This window comes from Macaca mulatta, chromosome 12 (genome assembly GCF_049350105.2).
Source record: "Macaca mulatta isolate MMU2019108-1 chromosome 12, T2T-MMU8v2.0, whole genome shotgun sequence".
Lineage (NCBI taxonomy): Eukaryota > Metazoa > Chordata > Mammalia > Primates > Cercopithecidae > Macaca > Macaca mulatta.
The window spans coordinates 140,270,575-140,286,854 of NC_133417.1; the positions used below are offsets into that span (position 1 = coordinate 140,270,575).

The 16,280-nt window shown below is 50.7% G+C and overlaps 1 protein-coding gene across 21 annotated transcripts in view; it reads left to right on the forward strand.

The window, feature by feature from the left end:
- SH3BP4 (SH3 domain binding protein 4) overlaps positions 1–16,280 on the forward strand; it is a 104,148-nt gene that overhangs the window by 68,805 nt on the left and 19,063 nt on the right. For 18 of the 21 annotated variants that reach the window (XM_077956084.1, XM_077956075.1, XM_077956085.1 and 15 more), the window contains 1 exon segment: positions 14,324–14,574. In XM_077956084.1, coding sequence (XP_077812210.1) covers positions 14,457–14,574 — 118 coding nt within the window. In that variant the 5' untranslated portion in view covers positions 14,324–14,456. 21 annotated transcript variants of the gene reach the window in all.

Consider the following 16,280-nt stretch of genomic DNA (forward strand, 5'->3'; position numbering starts at 1 on the left):
CACGGTGATGACAACATCCAAACCCAAATTTAAAATATCGTAATGTATTAAAAAGATTTTCTGCAAAGAAAATACTTTGAGTCCTCTTCTGACTCCTACTGTTACTACTACAGCTGGTGTTGGTGGTAGTGCTGGTGTTACCCGACAGTTATTGTTATGCTTTTAGTTAATATCAACCCTAGAAGCAGTGCTTTTTGTGTACCTATTATCTCATTGCGTTTTCATTGTTTCCATTTTGCAGTTAAGGACGCCTTTCAAGGTCAAGTGATTTTTGCCCTAAGCCTCCCAGCTGGTGATTGGCAGTGCCAAGGCCCCAAGTCCATCAGCCAGACTCCAGGCAGAGTGTCCCACCCTCATACTCTTGACACCGGGGAGAGGCAAACTGTATCTGCCTCCTGTTTTTTATAAATACATTTTTGTTGGAACGTGTTCCTCCTCATGAATTTGTATCATCTATGGCTGCTTTTGGATCACAAGGGCAGAGCTGAGTCTTTGTGACAGAGAATATATGGCCACCCAAAGCTTCATTTCCTCTCTGTCCCTTTACAGGAAAAGTTTGGCAATCCCTGCCCTACGCTGCTCTGGGACTCATATCTAAATCAATGCGGACCCAGCGACATTTGTGGGAGAAAAGATGGAAGAGTATAAAGCTGTCACTTCTTGTAGGGCAGTACCCAGGAAATGCCAGTGGGAATACGTTTTTGCAGAAATTAGATGATGGGAGACATTTTATTAAATTATTCTAAAGTTTATTTGGAAGAGAGCTGGGTATAGTGGCTCACTCCTGTAATCCCAGCATTTTGGGAGGCTGAGGTGTGTTGGATCCCTTGAGGTCAGGAGTTCAAGCCTGACCGGTGACCAGCCTGGCCAGCATGGTGAAACCCTGTCTTTACTAAAAAAAAAAAAAAGTCAGGCATGGTGGCACATGCCTGTAATCCCAGTTACTCAGGAGGCTGAGGCAGGAGAATCCCTTGAACTTGGGAGGCAGAGGTTGCATTGAGCCAAGATCATGCCACTGTGCTCTAGCCTGGGTGAAAGAGTTGAGACTTTGTCTCCAAAAAAAATGATAATAATAAAGTTTATTTGGAAGAAAAAAAAGGTAAAAATAACTGATAGGACTTTGAAACAGAATAGTGCATAGAAACTAGACCTTCCATGTAGCCCAACACAGCAGAACTATCATGGTTAAATAAAGGTTGATATTGTGATAAATATAGGCAAACTAATGACACAGAACAGCCCGGTTCAGACCCTAGTGTCTGTACACATTTAAAAGTGCATTAAGATGACATCACATGAGTCAGAAGGGGACAGATTGTTCAGGAATTCATGCAGGAGTAATTGCTCATCTGTTTGCTAGTTAATTTTGTAACATCCCTCCCCGAAAAGCAAAATAAATTCTTTGTACATTAATCTCAGTCCACAAACCTTTTTTTTTAAGTAAAGGAAAATAGATGTGAATGTTTATTGAATTTGTCATCAAGGGAGGCCTTTCTGTGCATCAAGGAGAAATGACAAAGGAAAGATTGATACGATTACATAATTGAGACTTTATCAAGTTACCAAATGGATTAGTGCAAGCGAGCACAGAGCGGAGGAGATATTTGCAGCTGACCTGCTGAGATTTTAGGATGTAATTGAGCAGAGGGTGCAAAATGATAATCCACCAGGTAGGACTAAGAAGTAGTTGCTACTTGGCCGGTTACGGTGGCTCACGCTTGTGATCCCAGCACTTCGGGAGGCCGAGGCGGGCAGATCACTTGAGGTCAGGGGTTTGAGACCAGCCTGGACAACATGCTGAAAACCCATCTCTAATAAAATACAAAAATTAGCCAGGTGTGGTGGCACACACCTGTGGTCCCAGCTACTCGGGAGGTGGAGGCTGCAGTGAGCCGAGATCGTGCCACTGCATTCCGGCCTGAGCGACAGAGCAAGACTCTGTCTCCAAAAAAAAAAAAAAAAAAAAAAAAAAAGAGGTAGCTGATACTTGAACTATTTCTGACTAATATTCAAAGGAGGGTGGATTGAGATGTTGAAAGTGGGTGAATCGAAACGTTGACGGCCCATCCCCTTGTTGTCAGATGAGCAAGGCTTTTCTTGACCTGCTGGTTAAGGGTGAGAACTGGACACTCACTGCTGTGGAGAGGATGGATTGCCACAGTCTTCCAGGACTGCTTTTGGCAACCCTTCATGCTGTACTTGAAAGCAGTCCTAAGAAAATAACCCAAAATGCTGAGTATGATTGGATATAAAGATGATCACTGCTGTGCCACTTACAGTAGCAAAAATGTGGCAGTCTTGCTGGGAGGAGCGGGGCCAGGGTGGTGCTCCCTCTGCAGAGCTGCAGTTGGGGCCTGATGAGTCTGGCTGAGCCCCACTCCTTGACCTTGTCCCTCCTCACATCTTTCTAGCCAGTAGCCCATATCTCCTACTTAGTGGAGTAATAAGGCCAAGAGAAATAGGTGTACCTTTTATTTTCATGTAATGGCAAAATGACTTTCCCCAGATCATAGAGCTGGAATTGGGAATCCTGGAGTTAGATCCACCGGGATTAGTACACGATTAGAGGTGCTCAGTCAAGTAAGTATCTGAGAACATCCAGGATCAGCTCGGCTGGCATCCTTTTCACTTGCTCGTAGCATGGCCTTACAAAGTTGCAAAGACCTGCTGGAATCAGGCCTCATGTTTCAGAATAAGAATGGGAATTCAGGCTGGGTGTGGTGGCTCACACCTGTACTCTCAGCACTTTCAGAGGCTGAGGCAGGTGGATCACCTGCAGTCAGGAGTTAAGACCAGTCTGGCCAACATGGTGAAACCCTGTCTCTACTAAAAATACAAAAAATTAACTGGTGGCGGGTGCCTGTAATCCCAGCTACTTGGGAGGCTGAGGCAGGAGAATTGCCCGAACCTGGGTGGTGGAGGGTGCAGTGAGCCGAGATCGCACCACTGCACTCCAGCCTGGGTGACAGAGTGACTCCATCTCAGGGGCGGGGGAAAAAAAAAGAATGGAAATTCATCTTATAAAAAGCATTTTTGATTATAGAAGAATCTTAGGAAAATTAAGAAAATTTTGAAGAGGAAAAGAGCTCTCCATATGCTTGCTACCTAGAGATAATGTCAGCATTGAGTGTGAAATTTACTCTTCTTTTTCTATAAAAGCTATTTTTTTGAAAACAAAGTAGAAGAAGATTTTATTATACAATCTGTGGATTTAATTGTTTAAATATCATGTTGTATGGATTTTCCATTCTGTTAAATAGCCTAAGAAGAATTGTAATGGCTGCATGGCTGTTTATGGAGATACGGTGCCTTCAATCTCTGTGTGAGGAACTAGGTTGTTCCCATTTCCATATCACTAAACACTTTATCTACATCTTTGATTTCCTAAAGACAGGTATATTGAGGGACAGTGGGAGGGGAGGAGGGACAGGAATTCTGTCCCCTCTCATTTTCTTAATAAATATTGGTCAAGGATGGAGTTTTCATTGCTTTTTTGCTCTAGATATCTCAATTAGTAATTCATGGACATGTGAGCTCTTCAGTGGGGAAATTCATTCATTCACAAATTGTACTAATTGCTTAGAGGCCAGATTCTTGATAAATTGGTGGATAAAATTGCAGTTGCTCCCTTTCTTTGTGGCTGAAGGTCTGGCTGAGAGGCAGAGGCTAAAACAATAAACTAAGGAGTGACACCTTGCAAAGTCATCTCTCCTAAGTGACACCCTGAGGGCCCTTCCACACAGGTCAGGCATCCTGGGCGTGTTGGCGTTTTTCAGCAGATCGATTGAGTGGGTTTTGCTTTCTGCTTGTGGCTTTTTGCAATGACTGTGGCATCCGCATGGCTGCTTTGGCTTCAGGACTCCACTCACGTCCTCACCGTATGAAATTCCTTGAGCCTCAGACATGGCATGTGTATGTCACTAATGAGAACTGTTAGTAGAATCAGGAACAGTATTAAACCCTAGAAGCCACCTTCCCCTCTCCAGCCTGTTCAGATCCAGCGTTTTAATCAGGGAAAGCTCCTTTCAATAAAAGGGAAGCCTCAGTTTTCTCATCTATAAGATGTGTAGGGCTGGCTAGCTCTGCAGTTTTCGGAATGGCACCTAAGATGCACTTTAAAACATTCCTTTAAGTTAATGTGCACTAGGAAAGATCTATCAAGTCTCTTTAGAGTACGATAGAAAGCTTCCTTTAAAATGACCAAGTTGTAAAAAGTGGGTTGATTGATAAAGAAGTATTAATAACATTTGATTTTTTTAAAAAGAAGATGGTAAGTCAGTGGCTAGTGTTTGGAGGGCACAAATCCTTCCAGTGCCGATGCTTTGCAGTCTTAAGTGGCAGGTGGGAGCCGGGAGTCTGACTGAATTCAGCCCTCTGGCCAGCCCCAGTCAAATGAATGGGACTCTCTGCTTGCTGCTCTTAAAACGTCTTCAGAGACAGTTGCACTTTTTCTTTCTGGTCACTGGCTGGGGACCCGAGCTTGGAAGTATTTCTGGTCTGGGCTGATCACAAGGTCCTACTTCACAGCCTGTCTGCTGTCAGTCGTCTGACACGGGCAGGCCAGCCTTCCCATGTGATTCAAGGGGACTGACAGAAGCCCATTGTAACGAATGTCCACCTAAACCCCAGGCTTGATGAGCACTTGACAGGTACACACTGGTGTGTCTGAGCTCTTCATGATTCTCAGCGGCAGGGTGAGGGCGGGGAAGGTGAGGGATGTAGGTGAAGAACTTTGACCTAGGAGCACGCCAGGGAGGGTGTCTGCAGACTTCCAGTCCCATCCACGCCCAGAAGACATGGCGGGGACCCCCACCCCTCTCCTGTGGTGTTGGTTTCACTTGTGTATCTTTCCAGCTTAATGATAAGCAGTAGAGGGAAGGTCCGGGTCCTGCTTTCCCTTGTGTATTTACTGGTCCTGAATGCATGTGATGCTGAATTAATGTCTGAGCGCCAACAGTCATCCGTGCCACAGATGGCACCAAGCACCGAGCTTCGGGGGCCCCCACAGTCTGTGGGAGACAATCCAAGCTTGGGCTAGGCACTGCGCTCAGTGCTGGAAAATTATAAAGACAGAGCAGCCAAGTCACCAGCTTTCAAGGAAACGAGTATAGTTAGGGAACTAAGAAAAAATAACAAGCATGATGAACGGTGTGACGCTCGGGATAAAAGCAGTAAATGCCTAGAGACGATGACGATGTGTCCAGGAGAGCTAGGAAAAGAGGTGGACTTCCATTTGCAAAGGCAAAGGCACTGTTTCGGGGGGGTCATTCTCCAGCTGGTAGGTTTTGATGTTGTAGAAATAGGGAACCCTGTTGGGTCTTCAAGAAAGTGGGTGGGGAGAAACGCACGAGGTCTGGAGATGTTTTGGAAGAAACAGTAGCTGTGTTTGGTGAGTCCATGGGATGTACGGAGGAAGGTGTGAAGAATCTGGAAAGCTTAGACTGTCTCCCACAGACTGTGGGGGCCTCTGAAGAGTCTGTCATGGTTGCTTTGAACACAAGGAGATCTGTGCCGTGTGCTGAGAACAACCCCACAGCCCGGCATCACGTCGAGGGGAGGCGGAGAGGGAGGGGACCAGGAAGGGAAGAAACAGGGGAGAGGGGAGGCAGGAAAGGGAGGAGGCCAGGTGAGAAACTCAGGCCTTGGAGAGGGATTCGCATGCCCTCCCCTCCCCTTCCTGGCCTGTCTGGGCGATCCCCAGCCTCAGATGTTCTTAGTCTGGCCGGTGAAAACATCTGGAGTCCTGACTCCAGCCACGCTAGCCATCTTACTTTTTACAGTGAAAACTGAGCAAGCGAGGAGCTCCTAGTGGCAACTCGTGGCCCTTGTCTTCCATGCATCTCTGAGTCACCAGCTTTGCACCCACAGTGAAGCCTTGAATGTGTGCAAGTTATAACCTGGTGTCTGGCACGGAGAAGCTTAGCGCTCCTTCCCCTCCAGGTCTTCCATTTTGTTGGTGTGTCTCCAATATGGGTTCCTTCAAAACCAACTCTCTTCCATTTATTTCTATCCCTAGTTTTGAGCACAGAGCCTCGTTGCTAGAGCCCGGCACTCAGTAGATGTTCACTAAGGTGACCTCTGTGCGTGGTCCCAGGTAGATGTGGCACCCGGGAGATGCCCACCTTTCTCAAACTCCGACTGGAACGCGTGGTCCTGTCCTCATTCCTCATTCGTTCACTCTGTGGCGTGGCCTTGGCTCTAAATAACCGCTGCCACCTCCTGAACTGAACTCAGTTGTTTAGGGAAATGCACCCCAGAGGGGCACTGTGAGTGAGTCTGATCTGCCGGTGTGCCTGTCGGTGGCTGCCCGTGCCTTCCAATGGGCCGTGCTGTTTTCTCCCTCAATAAGAGGCAGCCCGCCTGAGCCCCGGGCAGCGTGTTCCTCCTGTGCCCTGGGTGCGTTAGGCGAGATCAGGCGCGTTCAGGGTGGTATGACCATAGACCGTGCTCCGGGTGCATTAGGAAAGGTTTTGCTGATCAGGCTTCTGTAACAGGGAGGGGCATCTGCCAAGGTGGCGGGAAAGATTTGGATTTCACTGCAGCTGGGCTGGTCCTCGCCCTGAGTCGGAGCCTTGCATTCCCTGCCAAGCCACGCCCAGAAACCTCCTGGCAGGGACACCAGTCACGTGTTGACTCCACTTGGGCTGTTGCCCAGACCAGTCGGGTCAGGAGTAGGAGGCAGATTTTCATGATTTTGCTTTTGGAGTGAGAGAGGGAGCTGGGGTGTTAAACCCATAGTCTCCTTGTGGTCCCATCAAGTGACTCTGAAAGCCAGGTGTCCCTCTCACCCACCCCAGGCCCCCAGGCCCCCAGACCCCGAAGGCTTTTCCGCTATAGCGATGGGGTCCAAAGCGCGGGGTGCTGGGTGTTAGGCCGTCAGTAACAGGAGGACCGACCTGCTGGGGAGGAACGTCTGTGGATTTCAGGGTCCTCCGGAACGCACTCTTGCTCAGGGAGGGAGGTGAGCAGATGTGATGAGTTTCCATTGACAGAGGCTGGTGACAGAAATTACAGAGAGCAGGTGGAAACTCACGCTCTTTGTTTTCTAAGCCGGAGGAAATCTGATGAAATCAACATGATACTCCAGAAATTATCATCAAACATGGAGAATGAGTCATCCTAAACAAGGCACGCAGGGAATTGGCAGGGGAGGAGCAAGGGCAGTATTTATGCCTCGATTCCCTCCAGGCTGGCTGCTTTCCTTCTGCAGGGTTCAGGTTCGTGGCCGTGGGAGAACAGAGGAGAACATGAACAGTCCGTGCGCTCAGCCTGAGGCTCCCGTAAGACCTTCTCCACCCCAGACACGCTCTCGTTTGGTTGGTTTTTCTGGATCCGTTTGTTCTCTAATTGTTCCTTGGGGCAGATCATTGGCAGAGGCCACAGGGAGAATATTCTGTGATCTGGAGTCTGCGCATGGCGTGACAGCAGCCGTAGCAGAGGGGGTGTGTGCGGGTTCTTGGGTTTGCCACCGGATTCTGTCAGTGATTCCTTCTGTATGCAGTGATGCTGTCTGTTCAGAGGCTGCCCTCTTGGTTCCTGGGGAGGAGCCAAGAGCAGCCTCTTTTGTCTCTAGATGAATCAGCCTTTGCACAGAAAAAGCAAAAACTTATCAGTTATGAGCTCAAATACGCCTTCCTGTCTTCCTAGACCTGACCCCGGCTGGGAAGACAAGAGGTGAGATGGGCCCTGCTCTTCTAGGGGGTCTTGAGATCCAGTGGTAGCTGCCCTGCCCAGGGTGGGCCCTGCACCTGCAGGCTGTCCTGGAGAAGTGACCACTGGGACCCACTGAGTAGAGGGTGGCCAAGCTTGTTGGGCAGTCTAGGTAGACCCGAGGTGCCCACCAAGGGAACCTGTTGGTGTTTTGAGGACGTGTGGCTTAGGTTTCAGGAATAGAGTAGAATTCCTAAATTCAGTCTCCTGAGTATAATCCTGTCACATCAGCCGTTTGGCTCCTTTAAAGATTATCCCAGAGATACCTACCAAGGTAACTCTGAAACAGTCATCTTTATTGAAACCGAATTCATTCATTGATTCGGGTTTGAGAGGCAACCATGCACATGACAGGAACAGAGAAAGACAAACAGATGGTCCTATGTCCTGGGAACACTCAGATTCTCATGGAAAAATTGGGCTAGGGACAAGTCTATGCATGGTGTGTCTAGTGGTGATAAAGAAGGGCAGAGAAAGAGGATGGGGTAAGGGCTGTTTCTGTTGCATTGACATTTGAGCAAAGACCTGAATGAAATGAGGGGATGAGAGCATCTTGTGTCTAGGCCGGGGCCTTCTGGGCTGAGGGCACTGCATGTGCAAAGGCCCTGTGGTGGGAGGGGCTTAGTACCTGGGGAACTTCATGGAGAGCAGAAGAGTCAAGTGGAGGGAGGCAGAGAACAGCAGGAAATGGGACAGGGGCTGATGATGTTGGGCTTCTAGGGCACTGGAAGCTGCTGATGAGAGTCCAGGAGCCTTTGGAGGGTTTCAAACAGAGTCCTGAGGGTGTCTGACTGACTTTTCAAAATGTTCCAGCTGCTAATTGAGGGGTGGACTCCAGGCTGCAGGCAGGCCTGCTGATGACTGTAATTGCGTTGGGAGATGACGGTGGCGTGGAGGTGCTGGGGAGAGGTCAGCCAGAGGTTGTGTTCTACAGGTGGAGCCACCAGGAGTGCATGAGAGAGGGACGGGGCAGGGAGGACGGGGAGGGATGTTCGGCTTCTTGGCTGGGTGGATGGAGCTGCCCTACATGGCTGAAATGGAAGAGGCCAGGGGCAGGGGTTTGGGGCAAGCTCCAGAGTTGGCTTTGGATCCAGGAAATTCAAGTTGCACCTTAGGTACTGAAGGGAGCACTTGGTGGACAGGGGGTTGTCTGAGTCTGAGGTTCAGAAGCCACTTGTTAACAGAATGGGAACGCAGCCATGTCCACCTGTGCTTTGAGGGGGCTCAGGCTGCCTGGGCATTTGAGTTGGTGGCTCCTTAGCAGTTTTTCTAGCCAAGGGGAGATAGCCACACCCATGAACACACATTCTCTCTCATGGCACGTGCCTGGGAAGGTAGGTAATGCATGTTTCCTAATATTTTCTAGTTTTAAAAATGTTTTATTGTGCACATTTTCATACAAGTACCTAATTTTAGGAAAGATAGCATAATGAACCTTTGGGAGCTCATGATAAAGTCAGTCACAGCGACGTGCCCTTTACAACCCTACTTTTCTACTAAAGCAAGGACCAGTTCACGGGCGTGGCACTCGGGCTGGGTAAGGCGGATCTGAGGCTCTGGGTTACCCGCACTCCGCAGGCCGTGCACTGGTGAGTCACTCTAGGACCTCGCAGGACTGGGGAACAGTGGAACTAAGAGATGGGGAGAGAGAAGACGGGCTTCCTGGAAGCTTGGGTGAGGCCTGGCTGCTCCGAGCAGCAGTTGAAGGAACAATACAGAGGTGGATAGTGCTGGGCCGGCTGGAGACACAGCAAGTTCCAGCGAATGTGGCCGGTGATTGATTGAAGGGTTGCGATCGGCGATACATAACCCTGGAGGTACAGGTGGACACTGAGGAGCGGGGGGCTTTGCATCCCAGGCCAGGGGAGAGCAGACTGATTTCTTTGAAAAAGCAGTGAGCACTGTCCAGAGGTGTTCGAGGAGGACAGCAGCATGACTTTGAGAAAATCAAGGGCTCACCAGAGGTGGATGGCGAGGAGCTTGAGGAGCTCCAGGGGCCCAGCAGCCACTGGCAGCGAAGGCCTGGGCAACCCTGGGCGTGGGAAGAAATAGTTAGCAAGGCTGGGAGCAGAGAGTGTTTTGTCAGGCTCACGTCTTGGCTGCATTACCCTGGGCAAGTTGCTTTAGTGATCTCTCCAAGCCCGTTTTCATGGAATCTGCAAAGTGCAGCCAAGTCTGGTACCTGCTGCCTAGGGCCCTTGAGGACGCAGTGGGATGGTGCCTGGTGGAGCTTGGAGCTAAGCCTGTGCTATAAGGGGAGGACACGTAACCGTCAGCATCCACATCTATTCGGTATAAGAGATGCTGTTAGGATCCATCGGGGGAAGTGGGTGATCCGGGGGAGATTGGGAGGTTATCAGCCAGGAGGTGACCAGAGAGGGCGGCCACACCAGGCTGAGCTGGGAGGAGGAGGAGAGGTGGGAGGGGAGAGGATTCTGCTGTAGGAGACAGAACAGAGCTGACATCCCAGCGAGGAGCACACAGGGCAGCCCTGTGGTGCTGGCCGCGTTCTCCATCCCGTGCTAGCTCTCTGTAGATGCGGTGGTGTCTGGAGGAGCAGAGCTTCCCTTTTAGCCCTCGGTCTGACTCCACCTGCTCAGGAAGGTTTTGGGAGTAGGGAGCCCTCCACACTCAGTCCACACCAGGGCTGGCTGCCCTCTTTCTGTACTGTAAAAATGGCCCTGAGGGTTCAGACAGTGGGCATCTCCGTTACTCACCCCTGAATGTCTGGACGGGTCAAGCCTCCCTCTGGCCCTGGGGAAGAAGCTGTCAATCTGGGGATTTACAGAGCATTGAGGACCACAGGACACACGTCTCCCACCTGCTGCGTGGAGGTGAGGGCTGCCTGTGAGTGAGCTCAGTGGTGCCCGTGGGAACATGGTGGCATCTGAGCCCTGGGAGTGGGACTTCCTTGCTTGGCTTCTCTCAGCCTGAAAAGGGGCAAGGGTGGCAGAGTCCACAGTTGTTGACACGTCTTCCTTGAATGGCTTCCTCTATGGGGAGAGGACTGCAGATCTCTCTCTAGAACCGCGAACACTTTAGCTTTTTGTCTCATCACTGGTTCAGGGGAGTGGCCATACCCCTCCATCAATAATAAACACAAACACTGCTGCATCTCCAGAAACCACGTGCACAGTTCTGTGACTTCTTTCTTCTGCCCCCAGGGTGCTGGAGGCCGTATGTCAGTAGTTTTCAAAGAAAACGACATTGCTGCTTCCATTTTTCCCTTGTCTACAGCCAGAGTTCTCTTTCTCAATCGGAAAGCTGCAGTGGCTTTCCGGGGTGTCCTGGGCAAGACTGACCTTCACCTCCGCATTCCGCCCGCTTACCTGGCCTCCTGCCTTCGATGCGGGCCCCACCATAGCCCCTCCATCCCTCTAGCCCCTCCACACTGGTGTAGCCAGGTCTTCACTGCGCCCACCTGTTAGGCCTTCCATAGGCCTCTGGGCCGCCGCCTCCTCCTCATTGAACACTCACTAGCATCTCACCTCGTGTGGGAGCTCTCTGGGCCTCACTATGTCACCAGTCGTGCTCTCCAGACCCCGTTCCTATTACTGCCCTCGGCCCCACCGGGCCTGGCAATGTCCTGAGCAGCCTGCGTGGAGCCCCAGGTGCCTGACGCCCATCTCTGCTGACAGCTTTGCAGAGCCAGGACATGCCAGGCAGCTTTTGGGAATGCCTCCCTCTTGTGCCCAGATGGACTTTTTGTTAACCCTCCATGAAATAATTCTTCCTGGTGTGACTGGGAAACCAGGCAATGCTATAGTCATGAGGGGGCGGGGTGACCATGGTGGCCGAGGCAGCCCTTTCCCTTCTGCAGGAGAGTCGTGGCCCCATTGGGAAGGGCACACATTGGTGATTAACAGGAGCCTTCGTTCGGCCACGGTGACCCAGAGTCTCATCCGGTGCAGTCCTCAGAGTAGCTCTGGACTGGTGGGGGTGGGGGCACCCCAGTCCCTCACCGGATGGGCAGGTGGGCTCCAGTTGCCCTCACAGCTGACACCCCCTGATTTTTCCTCCTCCTCGGGTGCAGTCAGATGGAGACTCTCAGGCAGGAACTGTCACCGTCACACGTGAAAGGCCGCATGGCAAGTACTGGTTGTGGGCTTGCGATTGTCCTGAAGCTCCTCCCCTCACCCACTCATGGGTCTCTTCATTTTCTCTCCGCATCAGTTCTCTGCAGTAAATGATCCCGCATTTTTGTATGGGAAGGATTTTTACTCCTCACTCAGCCTGTTGAAGTCAGGCTGCTCTGGAGGTGGCCGTCACTGAGGTCTCCGCAGTGGCCTCCAAGCAGCCCAGGGGCTTGCACATGTGGCCCTTGCATTTGGGGGCTGCCGGGCTACCTGGCTGTGGTAGGGGGGTCTCTCAAGTGGCGGCAAGACCCCTTCATCCAGCTCTGCACGCAGGCTGTGCAGACAGAGCCACTCGGTCACCGCTTCTGGTAGGGGGCGAGGGTGTTGTCCCGTCAGTGTTGAGCCTCAGCGTCCCAGACCCCAGCAGAGGAGTGGAGTGTGGGGTGGAAGGAGGCTGCCTCCTGGCCTGAGCTCCGTCACTTCCAGCCAGGCAGTCTGGGTCCCGGGCATCCAGGGAGCCTGTGGGCTCCCCAACGCACGGTTCTCTGGGGCCGGGAATAGGGAATGAGCATGCAGACCTGACCATTGTAACTTCATAGGGAAAGATGGAAACATCTGTGACCACCCAGTTTGGGGAGAACAGCTTCATTCCTTCCTGTGAGTAACTGGCCTGTGTGCGTGCTGGTCTCCACTCCGCCCCTCCCTACCATGCTGGGTAGGAGAGACGGCGAGGCTGGCCTCAGGTGGGTGTTTTCTAAGGGAAGGGCCCCCAACAGAGCAGCTCTGCCCCTCCCCAGAGAGGTGGCCGCCGTGCCTTCCTCTCCGGCTGCCGGCTGCGCTCAAGCACCACAGCCCCAGCGGCTCCAGCACGGGAGATTCATCTCTCACAGTTCCAGGGCCCAGAAGTCCAAAGTCAAGGCGCCGGCCAACTCTGTTCCTGGGAAGGCCCTCTTCCTGGCTTCATGTGTCCTCACGTGGTAGAGGGAGAGAGAACGGAAGCTCTCTGGTGTCTCAAATAAAGGTGCTGATCTGATCATGGGGACCCCACCTTCATGACCTCTTGTAACTCTAACTACTCCCCACTGCCCCATCTCCCAGTGCCATCACGTTAGGGGACAGAGCTTCAACATAGGACTTTAGGGAAACATAGTTCAGTCCATAATACATGCCTTCTGTCCAGACAGCGTTCAGGTGCAGAGTGCAGCCTTCTGAGGCCTTGACGTGGAAACAATGCCTCCCTTGAGCCACTGTCCGCCGGTCACTCGGAGCTGGAATTGCAGCTTCTGATGCAGTGGTGACGGTGGCTGAGACTCGGCAGGGTTAAATACTGAACACAAGATTGCCCCTATAGCAGCATGTGGACACACGCCTGGCTCTGCTTACTGCACAGGGGCCCTCCAAGCCGTGCTCACTGCACTTGGAGCCTGGGGGAAGAATGGGGATGGTCAGGGTTCTGTCCCGGCTGCTGCAGAGGGTGGTGTCAGGGCCTCTGGGTCTCTGCAAGGTAAAGGCGGCACGCTGGGTCAGAAGCTACATTCTCAGCTGTCTCTGGATAGAGCAATTGAGGAACAAGGGACCTCAGACCATCGTATATGTGCCTGGTTATGTAGGGGTGAGATTTGCTTGCTCAGAGCTCTACGTACTGTGGCCTGCTATGACAGTGTCTGCCAGTTTCTCTTGGAGAGCATATGAAATTCACCGCTTTGAAATCGGCTCACTGCTCTTCCTGTCCCTTCTCCTGGGCCCCGGTGAAGGGCCTGCTCAAAGCCAGTTACCTCATTCATATCCAGAACCCGTAACATGCTTCTGTCCTGTCTGTGTGCCTGTCCAGAAAAAAAAGCAGAGGCCTTAGGGGTGATTCTTGGGGTCTCTTCCACGGAAAGATCTTTCCTGCTTAGTTACAGTGGTTCAGTAAATATGCCCTGGTTTCATCTGCATACATTGCATCTGCATACGTTGCATTGAGAATACCTTATGGCCGCTCTGTGTTGTGTTTAGAATTGTTTATTTGGGGTGCAGGGGGGATTTCAGCAGCGGATGGGTAGGGAGCATCACCCTTGGGGCCTCTGCTGGGCTGTGCCATTGATGGCCGCTTCCCAGGGCCGAGTCACCATGATGACTGCTCCTGCACTGGAATCAACCACTCTGAACAAGCAGAAGCCGATTTTTCCTTTTCCGAGCCCTGCAGCTAGCAGCGTGGACTATACAGTCCTACTCTGTCCTCCTCTTTGACTGTAATGAATGGGCTGGCCTGGAACACATTTCACAAACACTCTTGTGCTCCCAAGAAGAGCAGGTGCAAATAGCCAGAAAACACTGCTGGGCTGTGTGTGCCCAGGGTGCCAATGAGACAAGCACAAAGTGGGCACAGAGGCCAAGGAGCAAGTGCTGCTCTGCTCTGTGGGGCCAGGAAGGATGAAATGGGTCTATCCTCATTGGAACAGTCTGGAAGAAAGAGGATTCAACTTCCCATAAAATTACCATTGAACCCATGTTTCGCTTGCTCAGGGGACTTTTTTTTCCTCCTCTACTTTCAGGAAGAAGGCATATTGCCAAGTGGATGCCGCCGCGCAGCATGTTTGCTTGAGGCGGAAGCTTCAGCGTCTGCTGGGATAACTGGAGGAAGAAATATGAAGCCTTAGCAGCTTTACCCGGGAAGCGAGTTTCGAGATGGCGGCTCAGCGGATCCGAGCTGCCAACTCCAGCGGCCTCCCTCGCTGCAAGTCAGAGGGGACCCTGATTGACCTGAGTGAAGGGTTTTCAGAGACGAGCTTTAATGATGTCAAAGGTGAGCTTCTGGGGAACAGGACTGTGGCTAAGGGAGAACGTTGGGATTTCCAAGTTGGAACTCAGGAACTTTTCTGCTTTAAAGATCGCCAGTTTAGCATTCAGATCATTAAAGTTTAGTTCTTTAAACTTCACCGTGTTCGTAGGTTTAGCCCTAGAACCATAGCCGCTTGTCTTATTTTTTGGTTCCCCCTTATTAGTGAAACCCCTTCTTAATACAGGGTATGTTTCTTTTTTCGTGATAAAATTCAGTGACAGTGTGGTAGGGAGCTTGGTGGCGCAGAAACCCAGGGGAACAGAGAGTGTGGCAAATAGATGAAATAGTGAGAACCACTAGAGAAGAAAAAAAGGTGGCTTAGGGGAGGGGTCAGCAAACCTTTTCTCTAAACGGTCTGATAGGAAATATTTGAAGCTTTGCAGGCCATATACCATCTCTGTCACTACTATTCATTGCTGCTTTGTTGCATGAAAGCAGCCACAGAAGTAAGTCATTAAATAGCCACAGTCGTGTTCCAAGACAACTTTTTTTTTTTGCAGACAACCCCGTGTGGCCCCAGGGCCGTGCTTTACCAATCCCTGTTCTAGAAGGTGGTCCTAAGGTTTGATAACCCTGGGTCTCCGGGTTTCTCCAGTGGCCTCATAAAATTGAGTTCATGAGAAGACCTACCTTTTGGACACCAAGGTTGATACCAGTAGGGCATTTTCTTCCTGGACATCTGCCCCAACCTAGGCCACATTCAGTCTCTCTCAACGTGCTCCCTCGGGGCTTGGCAGCTGCAGTGACGGCACCATCATCATCAATATCATCATCCCTTGGCTTTCTCTTAGCTGTTGAAATTGTCTTGCCTGGAGCACAGCTGAAAAGTAGGAACTTGACTTTGACCTTTGTATCCTCAGCCCCGGCCTAAAGTCAGTGCTAAGTAAATGTTTCTTGAACTAAACCGCTATCCCCCAGATAAAGTTGTAATCCTCTATCCTGATGTACTAGAAATTATACGCACTGTGTTTATGTCTGTCTAATTGAGTAGCTTCTCCTTCCCCTTTATCCCAAACATCTTCTCCCTGCCTCTGATTGATGCTGGCTTCCCTGAGCATTGCTGTAAATGTTCTTTAAAATAAAAGGCTAGCCAGTATGAGATGTTATTAATAAGAGAACAACAGTGATTGGGTGTTGCCATAAATAACTGAAGCATTTATTTTTCAGATTCTGTTAATGGACATTGTTTTTTTTTTTACTTTATGGCCCAACTCAGAGTCAAAGCTAGGACTAGGGAGCATAAATTGTGTGATTTGGGCAGAGTGTTACAGTGAGGAGGGCAGAGTCTTAAAGTGAGGTGAACTTTTTAAAATAATGACAGCGGGCTGGGCACAGTGGCTCACACCTGTAATCCCAGCACTTTAGGAGGCCGAGGCAGGCGGATCACAAGGTCAGGAGCTCGAGACCAGCCTGGCCAACGTGGTGAAACCCTGTCTCTACTAAAAATACCAAAAATTAGCCAGTCCTGGTGGAACGTACCTGTAATCCCAGCTACTCAGGAGGCTCAGACAGGAGAATCACTTGAACCCAGGAGGCGGTGGTTGCCGTGAGCTGAGATCACACCACTGCACTCTGAGACTCTGTCTCCAAAATAAATAAATTAATAATAATAATAATAATAATGACAGTGCTCTGGAGGAAATATTGGCTGTTATCCCTAAAAGACTCCC